Source organism: Zalophus californianus, chromosome 13 (assembly GCF_009762305.2).
Source record: "Zalophus californianus isolate mZalCal1 chromosome 13, mZalCal1.pri.v2, whole genome shotgun sequence".
NCBI lineage: Eukaryota > Metazoa > Chordata > Mammalia > Carnivora > Otariidae > Zalophus > Zalophus californianus.
In genome coordinates, this window is record NC_045607.1 from 35,642,016 (window position 1) to 35,657,498 (window position 15,483).

The 15,483-nt window shown below is 37.6% G+C and overlaps 1 protein-coding gene across 13 annotated transcripts in view; it reads left to right on the plus strand.

Annotated features, from left to right (window-relative positions):
* Positions 1-15,483, plus strand: part of RNF38 (ring finger protein 38) — a 129,771-nt gene that overhangs the window by 87,616 nt on the left and 26,672 nt on the right. For 7 of the 13 annotated variants that reach the window (XM_035723544.1, XM_027615040.2, XM_027615043.2 and 4 more), the window contains 2 exons: positions 3,220-3,369; positions 10,088-10,281. In XM_035723544.1, the coding sequence (XP_035579437.1) occupies positions 10,175-10,281 (107 nt within the window). In that variant the 5' untranslated portion in view covers positions 3,220-3,369; positions 10,088-10,174. The remainder of the gene's footprint in view (positions 1-3,219; positions 3,370-10,087; positions 10,282-15,483) is intronic. The other 6 variants (XM_027615041.2, XM_027615047.2, XM_027615052.2 and 3 more) reach the window with 2 other exon arrangements.

Sequence of the window (15,483 nt, forward strand, 5' to 3'; positions counted from 1 at the left end):
GGGGTTTGAACTCAAACCTGGAGATCAAGAGTCACTTGGGGCTCTTTTAATTGAGCCAGCCAGGTGCCCCAAGAATGTTACTTTTAAAATTCTTAAAGGTGTTTTAGTGGGTTGAACATGGATTTTAGAGCCAGGTGGACTTAGCTTCAAATTTTGGTTCTGGTATTCATGAGATATGTGGCTTTAAGCAAGTCAGTTAACCTTGACTTGCAGTGTGTAAAGATCAGAGAGCTAATTCAGTTCCTAGCATGAAGTTAGCTATTATCAGATTTTAAAAACTGCTGTATTGCTTAGATAAAAATGTCTTAATTTATATCTTTCATCAAATTAATACAGCTAAAATTCTGGAGAAGAAACTTTCTTCAGGTGTGGTACAGCAATTTCTGTTCTATTCTATACATAATGTCATGTTAGTTTTCTGTTGTGTGTAACAAATTACCACACATTTAATACCTTAAAACATGAATCTCTTATCCCACAGTTTACATGGATCAGGAATCTTGATTTGGGTTAAGCTGCAGGGCCCTCTGTGAGGGATTTTACCTCTCTGGTGCTGTGATGTCATGAGAAGTTTGACGTCCCCTTCCAGGCTCACTGGTTGTTGGTTCAATATGGTTTTTGTAATTGTAGGACTGAAGTCCCCCGTTTTCTTACTGTCAACTGGTGACCCTCTCAGCTCCTAGAGGGTGTCTCTGCCACATGGGCCCATTCATATGCCTTCTGACAAACATAGTGGTTGCCTACAGGGTTGACAGGAGAATCTCTTCAGGAAGGGGTCAGTTCCTCTTCTAAGAGCTTTCTTTAAGTTGGGCTTACCTTGATTAACTTAAAATCAACTGACTTAGGATCTTAATTACACTTAAATCCCTTCACTTCTGTGAATGCATTCGTATAATTAGGTTATATAATTTCACCTAACCATGGAAATGAAATCCACTCTATTTATAGTCCTGCCTACACACCATGGAGGGATGGAGTATACAGGAGATGTGTACCAGAGGTGGGAATCTTGGAGGCCGCCTCAGAATTCTGCCTTACATGGACACACAAAATGATTATATGTGATTTTATCCAGTGGGTGCACCCGGTTTCAAGCCCATCTATCATTTTGTGCTGGATCTGTATTAACGAAAGCATTTGAATATAGCTTTTCTCCTTTTTTTTTTGGTCCTCCCTTTTTATAGACAAATGGAGCTTTTGACCGAAGGAAATTGTTGTGGGTAGGAGAGGAATATGCTTGAAAATTACTAATTTATGAGCATAAGGGCCAGGGTTTGCCAGAGTTTTGTTTTTGTTTTCTTATATATGACTGAAATCTTAAGTTTTCAAAGGAACAAAGAATTAAGGAGAGAGGAAACCTGACTCCCTGATCTCTGTTTGCCAAGCTAGCCACTTGTACTAGCAGTTTATAAGAGTGCTCCTCATGCAGACTGCTTCAGGTATGATAGTTGAAGATAGGTGAGCTTTTTAAAACACTCTTCAAAGGTACCTTGCAAATTATAAGCTTAAGATTACAAAAAGAATACGAAACTTCTGTAAAGAAACAGACAAGAGAATTGCTTTGAAGTGGTGAAAGAACTTAGATTGAGTGAGGAGTCAGGAATGTGAAATACACTTCTTCCTATGAAATCTGTCTTCAGATAAACTCAAGGCTCCTACCTCTATTTTAATCTTTACCTGTATTCAGGCATTTAAAACATCATCTTTAGTTGGCTACTTTGCATTTTCTTTTTTAAACTAGAATAAGCTCCTTGAGGGCAGGATCCATGTTTTGTCTTCTAACAACTCTTGACTTTGCAAGAGGCATTCAGAGAATATTCCTTGATTCTGCACTTCATACTTCATCATAGTGGTAAAGAATATTAGCACACTCGTGTGTAGTGCAGAGATAAGCTTTAGCTCATGTTGAACATATTTTGTGTAGCAGTAGTAAAGAATTCTAAAGTTACTGCCCTCAAGTAATTTTTAGTCCTAGGAAGGTGTATGGAAATAATTTTCATCTTACCAGCAGGCCTGGTTATCTTTTTACCAGGCTCATGGCAAACCAGAAACAATTTATAAAGGTAACAGTTAAGGAAGGTTATTATAGAAGTATTATTAATGTTAATTAGCATGCCACTTCATGATCTGTGTCTGCCTTCCTCTCTGGTTACTTCTGTACTGGATAGTCAAACAACATTTTGCAGTTTCTTGACTATACTGCTGTATTTTGCCAGTTACCTCTCCATAGCACCCAGTGCCTAGTATAATCATAGGAAGATGATACTCTGTATATTGTATAGTGATTTGTTTTTGTTTCTTTTTCATAGCATACACTTCTTGAAAGTAGGAAACCATGCCTATCTTCTCGGTTTAGTGCCTGTCACAGAACAGACCTTTATATGTAAGGGAATGAATGAGACAGTGAAACTGAAAGCCAGACAGTGGTTTAAAGCACATGGTCTTCAGTGTAGGGGTAAGCAAGTTCACACACCTTAACTCCCAAGGGTAGTAGTTCATTCCACAGCATAGTGGTACAAGTGATGCTCATGATGTCCATGATTAAAAGTGCTGCAGATTTAAGTTTATATTACATATGAGTTTAAGGGGATAACCTATAATCAAGTCAAGCATTTAAAACGTGCAGTCATTTGCTTTGGGGCTTATGATCTTACCCTTTATTCTTTTAAGGTCACTAGTTTGTGTTGAATAGAACTGAGCTGTCCACAAACTCTTCTTTTTTATACCTATGGTAATTATAGAAGGTTTGCTACAAATGTTCTGAAATCTGTCTTCTTTGCATGATCATACAGAAGGTTAATTAAAAAAACAATGAAAAAATATTAATCTTAGTCACGATGGACAGTAATCTTTCTGTACCTGAAACATGATTTTACCTCAGGTTTTCTTAACATGAAGTCTTATCTGTCCTTGAGTATTTTAGGATTTTAGAATTAATACCAACAGAAAAGATACTGATATTTTATGGGAAACATAGGATGGACCTTGCATTTTTGAGCAGTGCTGTTTTGTCTTTTAAAAAAGTTTTTGTAAGAGATCCGTTGCCAGAGGCAACCTTTGCCATCCTTATATTTGTTTTGATGTTTAAGATTTTTAATTTCTTTCCAGTCTCTGCTAACACAAATACCTAGAAAATCCAGACTGTCCTTCATAGACATGATTCTCCACATTGGTGCGGCTAGCCATGAACTATCCTTTTCTTCTCCCTCTTTTTCCCAGATATCTCCCGGGTCCAATTCAGCACCTCTACCTGGCCATCCTAACAAGGTGATTTGTGAAAGGGTGAGACTTCAGAGCCTGTTCCCTCTCCTCCCAAGTGATCAGAATACTACCGTTCAAGAGGATGCTCACTTCAAAGCTTTCTTACAGGTTCTTATATATTTACCCTTTCCCTACGTAGGGCTGAAAGTCACAGATACATTTTAGGTTGTTTCTAGGAAGGCTTAAAACAGAATTCTCAATATCTTCTTCTTATTTTCTGTTGTATGTGGGAATAAGTATTCTTCTTAGAGGACTTCTTCAACATAACATTTTAGCCAGCTTTTCTGAAGAATGTTTGTCTTCTCTTGAGCTGCTGTTTATTATTTGACCACTTAATATTCTTGTTTTTTGATCTTTTGGTCTTAATCACTTGTCCTTATAGGCCAAGTTCTATAGGAAAGTAGATATATGAAGTTGTGTAGGAATGGAAAAATGGAAGCATGCAAGATAGTTTTTAAAGCCGTCACTACTTATTTGCTTAGTGCCCAGAGTTTGATAGTGATGTATATTTCAAAAAGAAAACATGGTAACTTACCTTCTATCACTTTTGGTCCCTGTAGGTAAAATGTAATTAAAATTTTTGTTATATATAAAATGAAAATAAATTAAGGCAGGGACTGTCATTAGTTTATTGACAAGATTGCTAGGATGTGCTCACATAAATTACTGGCAACTCAATTTCCAATCCATTACTCATGGAGAAGCATGTTTTAGTAATGGAAGTCAGTATTAGTATTACCAAAAGGAAACTAGTTATAAAATTGCTTCTGGATATTAGGGTTGTGGGCCAAGGCATATATTTGTATATGTGTGTATAAATCTGAGGTAGTGAGAGTCGCTCATCAAAGCTTGGACTTTTGGATAGAACTGGCTCATTTTCTGTTTGTGTGGGAGTGGTAGGTTGGGGCTTGGGACTAGTTCTGAAAGAGAAATGCTTGTGATCCATGAAATTGGAGATGTAAAATTTCTGAGAATAGCTTTGTAGGTGATCCATGGCTCTTCAATATGATATTCCTTGTTGCAATTTGTGCCAGGTTCTCCTCTTTGCATGTTATCGTCTCCTTTGTTTTTAATCCTCCTAATAATAAACCAGTCATGGATGGTTTTCTAGATGAAGAAATAGGCTCAGAAAAGCTCTCTGAGATGCCCAGTTACATAGCTAGTTATTGGCAGAGCAGAGACTCAAATTCACCTTTTGCTATTTCTTGTCTGCTATAACATACCACCTTTAGATAACAGGCATTTCTGTAAATAGTACAGTATATGTTAAAAGACATAGTTGTCTGTATTGAAATAAGTGGAGTATTGACTACCATTTTTGATACAGCATTGGTCTGTAATAGCTTGATATTTAGTAGCAAACCAGTGTAGCTAAGGAAGAAATTGACTTACTACTTTCCCTACTGCCACCAATAAACAGTTATTTGATGTTTTCTTTGTTTCCCGTACTTCTTTGAGTCTTCAGGCATTAACTCAATATTAACTTTAAACTCAAGAAGTTGCTGGCAAATGCAATATTAAACATATGTTTTGAAAACAAAAAGCCAATTCCACTTGAGTGTTGCAGAAAGGTGAAAGGTATTATTGTTAAATTTTTATTTATAGCCCTAGTTAAACTGAAGTCTTACTTCTTTCTAACTTTAAAACAAGGGCCTCAGTGTACTTGGCTCCCAGGGAAGACTGGAGATTTTTCTCTGCCCACTTTCTCACCTACCACTGTTGCCCATGAAGCAAAGTAAATCCTTCCCACATCCCCTTTGAGATACTGTCATATACCTTCAACTAATTCTGATAATACAATTGGGTATGATTTCTTGTTCCAGTTATGCTTCTCTCATCCTTAGAAAACTTAGTTGCCACGTGAAAGGGAGAAATCTACCCATTTCTTATGCTTGGAGTTATTCTTTTAATGTGTTATGTTTTCATTTCTTGGCTCTCCCCCAAGTTCCTTCCCTCCCAGCTTTTTCTGCTTCTTCCCTTTGGAATACTCCATTTTAAATAGACTCACTTACCTCTTCCATTTTTTTTTTCTTGAAGCATCCTCTTTATTCCCTTATCTTAGCTGAAACCAGTCTCTTTTCAGAGGATATCATTTTTCCTGCAATCTTGTATATGAGTAAAAAAAATTGTTGACCCTCCCCTCCCCCACTTCAAGCATGGGAATTGAGTATGTATCCAGTAAGTGGGACGGTCGTAGAGGAGAAGGAAAGTGTTTGATATTCTCCTGGATCCTTGTTTCCAACCACCAGTCATCTTTGAACAAAAATCTCATCTGTTTTTGAGCTATATTTGTTATTCATCTCCACTTTATCAATTTTGTCACTGTTCTTATTAAAGACCTTTGTACTTTGCTTGTTTTATATTACTCTTCGTCAGAATCTTTCAAAATTTGCAGGCTCTTTTAATTTTTAAAATTACAAAAATATTTCATATGTGAAAGTTATAAAGTATAAATCCAGACACACATAATTTTAAAAATACCATCCATCTTAAGAAGTCAACCATTACCAGTATTTTAGAAGCATTCAAATGACCTTCCATATTATATCTGCCTGCTGTCCCATACCTGTGCCTTGGGTAAAACTCTGAATTTTGTGTTTAATACCCCTTGCTTCTCTAAGTGGTTTCACCACATGCAGTATCCCTCAATACTATACTGTTTAGTTTCTGAGCTTAATATAAATGGTATCATACTTTGTATTTTTGTCATTTTGAGAGTCATCCATGTTGATGCATGTGGCCAGAGAGTTGATTCATTTTCTTTTTGTATTCCATTTTATATGAATATGCTGACATTAATATGTTACTCAAAATTTGGGTTTTCTTTTTGATGGACATTTCTAGTAGTTTCCAGTTTTTTACTATTATTGCAAGCAATGTTGCCATGAATATTCTTGTATGCGTTTCAAGATTTTATTCATTTGAGAGAGTGAGTGAGCACCAGTGGGGGGGAGAGGGAGAAACAGATTCCCTGCTGAGCAAGGGGTCCGATGCGGGGCTTGATCCCAGGACCCTGGGATCATGACCTGAGCCAAAGTCAGGTGCTTAACCAACTGAGCCACCCAGGTGCCCCTTAGTTGATACTTTATTTTCTATAAAAGTGATGGCTTTGTGTATTTGTTACCCTGGATTTTCTCACAGAAGAGGTATAGGTGTAGGCACATTTGCATTTCTATAAAATGTCTATATTCAATATTAGAATCAAAGTACCCCCTATAATTGTTTTAGAAATTTAAAGTATAATTAACATACGGTAAAATTCACCCTTGTAGAGTACAGGTTTGTGACTTTTGACAAATGTATACAGATGTGGTGGAACCACTGCCACAATCAAGATATTAGAACAATTTCATCTCCCAAAAAAATGCCCTCTTGTCTCTGCTATCTACCCCTTATAGTTTTAAAATTAGCAGTTTCTGTACTATCAACCAATTCATTGATTGCGATTGAAGATAGGATGCTTTCATAAAACAGGTACCTTGTGGGGAACTTAGATTTCGTGTCTAGGAGAGCCCTTGATTTCAGGCGTGTGTGTGTCTTAATGATAGCTGTGTGATAACTTGATTTTGTGAGTTTATGAAAGTTAATTAGGTGATTGAAATTTTCATGATTTATACACAGAAATAGACGTCTCTGAAAGAGAAAACTATTGTAAAACAATTTCTCTTCTCCAGCAAAGTTATAGACTGAATAAAAATTTCAGCCAAAATACCAGAATTTTATGATTTTAGAAACCTTACAGAGTCATCCTAAATTCCTAAGATTTTCAAAGAAAAGACAGGGAGAAAAAACTATTTTGAAAATTGCTGTAAGAGGCAATATGCCATAATAGATACTAAATCATATTACGAAGAAATAGCTCCATGTCAGTGAGCTGTTTGTTGTTAAACACAGTGGATGTTTTTCAGTCTCCAGCTTAATGTGACCTCTCAGTTGAATCCTTGAAACTCCATTCCACTGGCTTCTCTCACCACACTCCACTTTCCTCTCATCAGCTACTCGGCATAAAATATTTCTTAAGAGTTCAATATTGGGCTTCCTTTTCTCTGTATAAATTATTTGGGGGGAAATTTTGTCTATGCCTGTAGCTTCATTAACCTGTCCATCTATCTGTATACCAAAAACTAAAACTTCTAGTGTCTGAGCTCCAGCTGTCTGCAGAACAACTCCACATGGGTATGTCATATGGATTTCTTGATTTCAGGTTGTTCTTAATATCTTCTCTGTTTTCATTGGTTTCATGTTTATGCTTCAGGTTTTTTTATTTTAACCATTGATTTGTGTTTACAGCTTAAAGTTATAGTTGCAGATTCATGATGCATAAAATCTAGTGTTTTTGTGGAACTAACATACCATTTGGAAACATATTACAACATCAAGGTAAATCAGTTTTTGTGAACCAGTGATGTTTTGTGTAATTAAAAATTAAGAAAGGGACACCTGGGTGGTTCAGTCATTTAAGCGTCTGACTCTTGATCTCAGGGTTGTGAGTTCAGGCCCCACATTGGGCTCCACGCTGGGCATGGAGTCTACTTAATTTTTTTTTTTTTAAAGAAAAAATAGGACATTAATATGTTATTCTAAAGTGAGGGAGCCCTAGAAGTTGGACTATAGTTATGGCCAATGATAGTATCATCATATTTTCACAAAATATTGGATTCCCTTCATTATGGTGGGATTGCAGTGCTATACCACTAGAGTCCCTATCTAAGCACTCACTGCACATAAAAAAGTCTTTGGCCTTTCATGAAAAAACACAAACTTGGATCATATCAGAAGGCAAATTTCTGATTTTTTTTAATGCATGCTTTTGAAAATACAGTATTCAAAGCCTCCTTCCCCTCTATATGTGCAAGATAACATCCGAGGAAAATGTAGTTAGTCTTGTTATGAATTTAGATTTTATTCTGAAATCTTTTGAGCTGAGGAATATGAGAGCTGTGCATTAGAAAATTGAAGTCCAGTGTGAATTATGTGAAACAGGACTATGCATTGTGTCGTTCAAAGGCAGTAGTCATTCAGTTGTCATTGGTTTGTCTTGACTGATAGCAACACATCAATCTGGATATAGTATAAACAAAGACTTCAGGTTGTGGAGAATTAAATGAGAGAATGTAGAGAGAGCATTTTATAAACCATATTGTGTGATTAAAATATGAAATTGTTAATTTCTTGCTTTTCCCCTGCTTATATCTTTAGTTTGCAAAACAAACCAAAAAAATGGTCCGTCTTGGTGGTTATTCTTTATTACCGACTTGCTTTATATGGAGTGTATTCTAAGTACTTTGACATCTGTTGTTTAAAATGAATGGAATTCATTGTTTTCTCTCTCTGGGTCATTTAAATTTAACATTTGTTTCTTAATTGTGAAATGAGAAATTTTATCTTTTGTCAAAGATAGTTAAGGCAAGTGGAGAAGGTATGGGTGTTTATTTTTTTTTAAATTTTTTTGAGAAGAGTGAGTCAGGGCGGGTCGTCGGCGGGGAGACAAAGGGAGAAGGAGAGAATCTTAAGCAGGCTTCATGCGAAGCACAGAGCCCGATGTGGGGCCTTATCTCACAACTCTGAGATCATGACCTGAGCCAAAATCAAGAGTCAGACATTGGGGGTGCCTGGATGGCTCAATTGATCAAAGCATCCAGCTTGCTTAAGATTCTTTCTCTTCCTCTGCCCACCTCCTTCTCTCCCTCTCTTAAAAAAAAAAAAAAAAAATTGATGCTTAACTGACTGAGCCGCCCAGGGGGTCCCAAAAAAGTAAATTTCTCTTTTATGGCGGGTTTATCCTTAGAGACTTTTCCTAAGAGAGTTCCTTAATTTGGTTTGGTGGTTCTCAAAGTGTAGTTCCAGACCAGCAGTAGTAAGCATCACCCACAAACAATTTAGAAATGAAGATTCGTGGGCCCAGCAACCTGGTGGTTCTGACACATGCAGAAGTGTAAGAACCACTGGCCAACTTAATGGGAGTATCCCTCCAGATTCTGCTTTGCATTTACCTCTGTCAGGAGTCCTTGTGGTAGCATAATTCTGAACCAGTTTCTATATTTCTAAGCTTAGAGGTTCATAGGCAACCTCTATGGGTAATGAAAAAATTGAATCCTAAATTTGGTGTGAGGAGCTAACCTGTGGTTTGAGTTCTTAGGAGAGAAATCTCTTCTCCAGTTCCCAGTCCAGACAGAGTAGATGCGTTTTCTTATGATTCCCCATGCCAGTGAACTTCTTCTAGTCTTCCTTCCTTCCTTCCTTATTTATTTATTCAAGATTTAATTTATTTGACAGAGAGAGACACAGCGAGAGAGGGACACAGTGAGAGAGGGATCACAAGCAGGGGAAGTGGGAGAGGGAGAAGCAGGCCTCCCGCGGAGCAGAGTCCGACGTGGAGAGTCGGGAGAGTCTGCTTGAGGTTCTCTCTCTCTTCCTCCCCTCCACCCAGCACGAATGCTCTCTCTCTAGAATGAATAAATAAGTGTTTAAAAAAAAATGGTCAAGTTCCATACAACTGCTTATCGCCTTATTGTGTACCTTATATGTCGATGAGTTTTTAAAAAAAATTTTATTGTTAATCACCATACATTACATCTATGTTGATGAGTTTTATGATAATTTTTAAGAAACAGATTCTGCTTTTCATTTGATAGTTACTTTGCATCTCCCTTCCCTTACCCAGCATCTTTGGTTCTTTAAAGATATTTAATTTGGGTTGACAGCATATTTTTCCCTTCCTTTACTCTTGAAGGTAAATATATTTAAACTCCTATGCAGATATAGTAATGCAGAATTCTTATTAAAACGTCTCATTAAGTTGATTGATTTTTTTTTGCATTGGCAGAGTGAAGATAGTCCAAGTCCCAAGAGACAGCGCCTCTCTCATTCAGTCTTTGATTATACATCAGCATCACCAGCTCCCTCACCACCAATGCGACCATGGGAGATGACATCAAATAGGCAGCCCCCTTCAGTTCGATCAAGCCAACATCACTTCTCAGGGGAACGATGCAACACACCTGCACGCAACAGAAGAAGGTTAGTTGGTTACAATGTATGTCTTAAATTTTCTTCCATTGGTAGATTTATGAGATTTTTTTTTAATGTCAGAAAGCATTTTTCCCCCATGGGTATTTTATGAACACATCACATACGTACTCACACCCACACATGAAAAACAACATGACACATTGTTTAGACTCCCACACTAGAGCATGAGAGTTCATTTAGCTTGTGGTTGACAGGTGAAGAAATTGAAAGAGCCTACAGTGACTTACCTAAAATCAATCCATGCCATTATATATGAATTCAGCTACTTTATGGTTTAAGGCTTTGTGTGGGCTAGCCTGCAATTTTGATTACAGAAAAATGCATTTTATAGTTCAAAACTGTAAGGAAATATGGAGACCCTAGAAATGAACTACCTTTTTTTCACTCCATTCCTATTTCTTCTGTATCCTTAAGGCAACTGGGAGCTTAATCAGGTTTCTTATAAAACTGTGGAGCCTGTGGTGTGAAAGACTCACTGAGGTTTACTTCAATGCTCAGTCCTCTCTGTCATGGGATTTGGCCTCTGGCTTTCCAGAGGAATATATTTCTTCTGAGCTGCTGCTTCTTCAGTTGTGGCCTGAGGTCATACATTTCTTCTTCAGGGAAATTGTGTATCCTTGGAGTAAGACAAGAGTTTGCATGTCCAGGATGTTGGTAATCTAAGAAACATTACAACTCTTGAGTTAGGAAGGTGTTATGGACTGAATGTTTGTCTCTCTTCAAAATTCATATGTTGAAGCCCTAATTCCCAGTGTGGTTATATTTGGAGATGGGGTCTCTAAGGAAGTAATTAAGGTTGAATGAAGTCATAAGGGTGGGGCCCTCAATCCAATAGGATTGGTGTCCTCATAAGAAGAGACACCAGAGAGCTCACTGTCTCTAGCATGTGAGGACACAGTGAAAAGGTGGTCACCTGCAAACCAGGAAAGAGCGCTCTCACGAGAAACCCATCATGCTGACACCTTGATCTTGGACTTTTAGTCTCCAGAGCTGTGAGAAAATTAATTTTTGTTGTTTAAGCCACCTAGTGTGTGGTATTTTGTTATGGCAGCCCTGGGAAACTAATACTGAAGGATCTTAAAACCACCATTCTTGGGACACCTCGGTTAAGTGCCTGCCTTCGGCTCAAGTCATGATCCCAGCACCCTGGGATCAAGTCCCTCATTGGGCTCCCTGCTCAGCAGGGAGCCTGCTTCTCCCTCTGCTTGCTGTACTCTCTCTCTCTCTCATTCTCTCTCTGACAAATAAATAAAATCTTAAAAAAAAATTAAAAAACCACCATTCTTTGTTCCAAATGAGACAAAATAAACCTGTTTCTGAGTTATAGTCTGTTGAGACACTAAGACTTTTACATTAATTGGTGCATTTTCCCCCAATTTTATGGGAATGTTTAAGTTAAAATAATGTATGTCAACCCAGGTAAAATATTTTATAGCTGTTAAATATAATAGCATGAGACAATATGGTTGTTTGTTTCAAGGTTACAGTGTAAGCACCTGCTGTAATCTTCTCTATTGTATTATGGTGAAATGTGTCATATGTTCAGTAGGGGCACCTGGGTGGCTCAGTCCTTAAGCGTCTGCCTCTGGCTTGGGTCATGATCCCAGGGTCCTGGGATCGAGCCCCGCATTGGGCTCCCTGCTTGGCGGGAAGCCTGCTTCTCCCTCTCCCACTCCCCTTGCTTGTGTTCCCTCTCTCACTGTGTCTCTCTCTGTCAAAAAAATAAATAAAATCTTTAAAAAAAAAGAACATGTAAAACAAGCATACACTTAAAAGGATAACACAAAAGTGTATCAACACCCAGGTTAAAATAGAACATTGTTAGTCCTTCAAAAGCACCTGTTCATTCTTCCTAGAGGATAAACCCTGTTCTGTGATTTGATATCAGTCCCTTGTTAATACTTTTTAATACCTAGGAATGTATTCTAAAACAATATAATTTTAGGTTTTGCCGGTTTTACTTTCATTTAAATATATTCTCCTTTGATTTTGTTTATCAAACATTCTATTTTTAACGTGGATAGTAGTAGTTCATTTATTTTTACTTGGTATAATCTTACATTATATTGATATACCATTTATCCATCTATTGAGTAATGGTTATGCTCAGTTTCTTACTATTACAAAGAGTGTTATTAGGAACGTTTTATGTACGCATTTCCTGGTGTACATGTGGAAACATTTCAGTAGCATATAGTCCTAGGAGTACAATTGCTGGATCATAGGAAAGGCTCTGGATCAGAAAGGGAATGTCAGAAGTGCCTATTTCCAGATGGTAGTAGTAACTAGCTATGGGTTGTTAAATTGAAGAGAAGCATCATGCTCTAAGCTCATGGAAACACAGGGGGAGGATAGGAGGAAGCACTTACCCAGAAAACTTAAAGGCTTATTCTGCCCAGTAGTGTGTGTTATTCCTTACCCCATTCTCCATTTAGTACTTCATTGTAGGCTAGCTTTAAGCTTAGCTGCCAGATTACCTCCCAGAAGCAGGCTGTGCAAGCAGATACAGTTTTCAGCAGCAGTCTACCATAATTTAAGATACAAAGATGAGCACACAAAGTGAAAGAAGGACACTAAACTCAGTAAAACAAAGAACTTAAAGAAACAGTTAATAGAACAGACAGAATTTTTGAGTAAGTGTAACATGAGAGAGATGCAAGAGGATGTTCATAAAAGTCAACTAGAAACCTTACTAAGGAAAAATTTAGAACTCAGGAAATGTGCAGAAAAGGTGTCCTAGTTTCTGGAAGATCAAGTGGAGAAATTTTCCCGGATGTAGTGTAAAAGGCAAAATGAAAAGTGTGGATAAAAAAGTTTAAACATAGAGACAGAGCCATCAGTTCTGAGTATGTCTAATAATATTTTCAGATGGAGACAATTGAAGGGACCTTTTTAAAAAAAAAAAGATTTTATTTATTTGACGGAGAGCACAAGCAGGGGGAGTGGCAGGGAGAGGGAGAGGCAGGCTCCCCGCGGGGCGGGTGCGGGGGGAGCCCCATGTGGGACTTGATCCCAAGACCCTGGGATCAGGACCTGAGCTGAAGGCAGTCGCTTAACCAACTGAGCCACCCAGGCGCCCCTGAATGGACCTTTTAAAAGAAATAATGCAAAACCATTTCTCAGAATTTAAGAAAGACTTGAGTGTCAAACAAGACTTTGGTGAAGTTACAGAACATACACCAAGGATAATAAAAATTCACAAATGTTCCAAGACAGAAACTTTGAGTTCTGCCAGCTGATTTATCACTTAAGTGTAAAGCCAAAATATAAATACATTTCAAATAATAAGAGACAGAATTGACCAGCAAGAAATCCTCCCTGAAAGAATTGTTAAAAATTGTACTCTCTCCAGGAAGCGGAAAAATGAATGCAAGAACTAGGGTTCAAGACCATTGGTTAGCAAAGGAAATGAAAGACATACTATTAAGTCTGAGTAAAGGTCTGTTTAAAAAAGAGAAAGAAATATGGAAACAATCTGCACATGAGATGGGGAAAGAGTGACGAGAAGAGTATAATAAGTTTTCTACCTGCCAGGAAGCTGAGTAAATCTAGGTGTTTTTAGGAAAGTGTAGGTATATATTTAAAAATTAAGGGTAATCACTAGGAGAATAGAAATAAGGAATGTATAGCTTCTACACAAAAACAGGTAAAACGTATAGAAAACTCAATCCAACATAAGGCAGGTAAGAGGACAGAACAGCTTTGTGGCAAATGATACACCAAAAATTAAATGACAAAATATGATAAAGTCAACTGAAAGAAATATTTGTCCATATTTTATGATTATCATTATTTATTCTAGATTTTTCAATTCTGCTTTCTAAATGTTGTCACAAATGCACACATAACATTTAATGGGAGGCCATATAGTAAAGATAAAGGGACCAGATAATAGACTTGAATGTCAACATGAGGACTTGGATCTTAATTTGTGTTTCGTTGGGAGTGCTGCTGAAATTTTTGAGTAGGAAAATAAGAACAAGTGGCAACAACAGAATAAAACAATAATAAAGGGGCCCTTAAAGTTTATGTATAGGTTGAGTAGATTTTCAGGAGATGAATGATCTGAGCACATGTACTCTATTTTGATTTTAAGGTACATATTTTCCCACATCTTAACATCTTTTAAGGAATTAGAATTGATGGTATATCATAGTTTAATTGGCATCTTTTTTATTTTTTACATAAAACAGTCCTTTATCTTATATATTTAAGATTTAAGTAACCTCTACAGCCAACTCCAACACACAAACCTGAGATCCAGAGTCACATGCTCCACTGACTAAACAAGCCAGGAGCCCCATAAAACAGTCCTTTAAAATATTTGTACAGGGCGCCTGACTGGCTCAGTTGGTTAAGCGGCTGCCTTCGGCTCAGGTCATGATCCCAGGCTCCTGGGAATGAGCCCTGCATCAGGCTCCCTGCTCAGAGGGAAGCCTGCTTTTCCCTTTCCCACTCCCCCGCTTGTGTTCCCTCTCTCGCTGTGTCTCTGTCAAATAAATAAATAAAATCTAAAAAATAAAATAAAATATTTGTACAGATAATAGCGGCGCCTGGGTGGCTCAGTCGGTTAAGCCTCTGACTCTTGGTTTCGGGCTCAAGTCATGAACCTCAGCATCGTGAAATGGAGCCCCATGTCGGGCTCTGTGCCAGGCATGGATCCTGCTTAAGATCCTCTCTCTCCCCCCTCTCTGCTCCTCCCCATCCCCCCCAAAAATACATAAAAGAGAGAGATGACAACTATATGCAATAATGGGATCCTGTATTGGATTCTCAACAGTGAGGGGACAAAGGTGGAAAAACTAGTGAAATCTGAAATATGCCTTGTTTAATTAGTACAATACCAAGGTTTATTAATTTTAGTAATTTTTTTATGCTTATGGAAGATAACATGAAGGAAAGCTGGGTAAAGGGTATACAAAAAACTACCAAAATTACCTCAAAACATTTAAAAAGTGATTTCTAGGGTGGATGGCATCTTAAATTCAATGAAATACAGTATGTAGATTTTGAAGCAAAGATGTAAATTTTGCAAAAGGAGACATTAAAATAAAGTTAGTGGAGGCAGTTAATGGAACAAGAACCTGGGGAGTGGTATCAAGAGCACTATCGAAGAGTTAACAAGGAATGTCCTTGTTCTCTTTAAGATTGGGCAATTGGGAGTGAGAAGCAGCAGATTTAGAGGTAGAG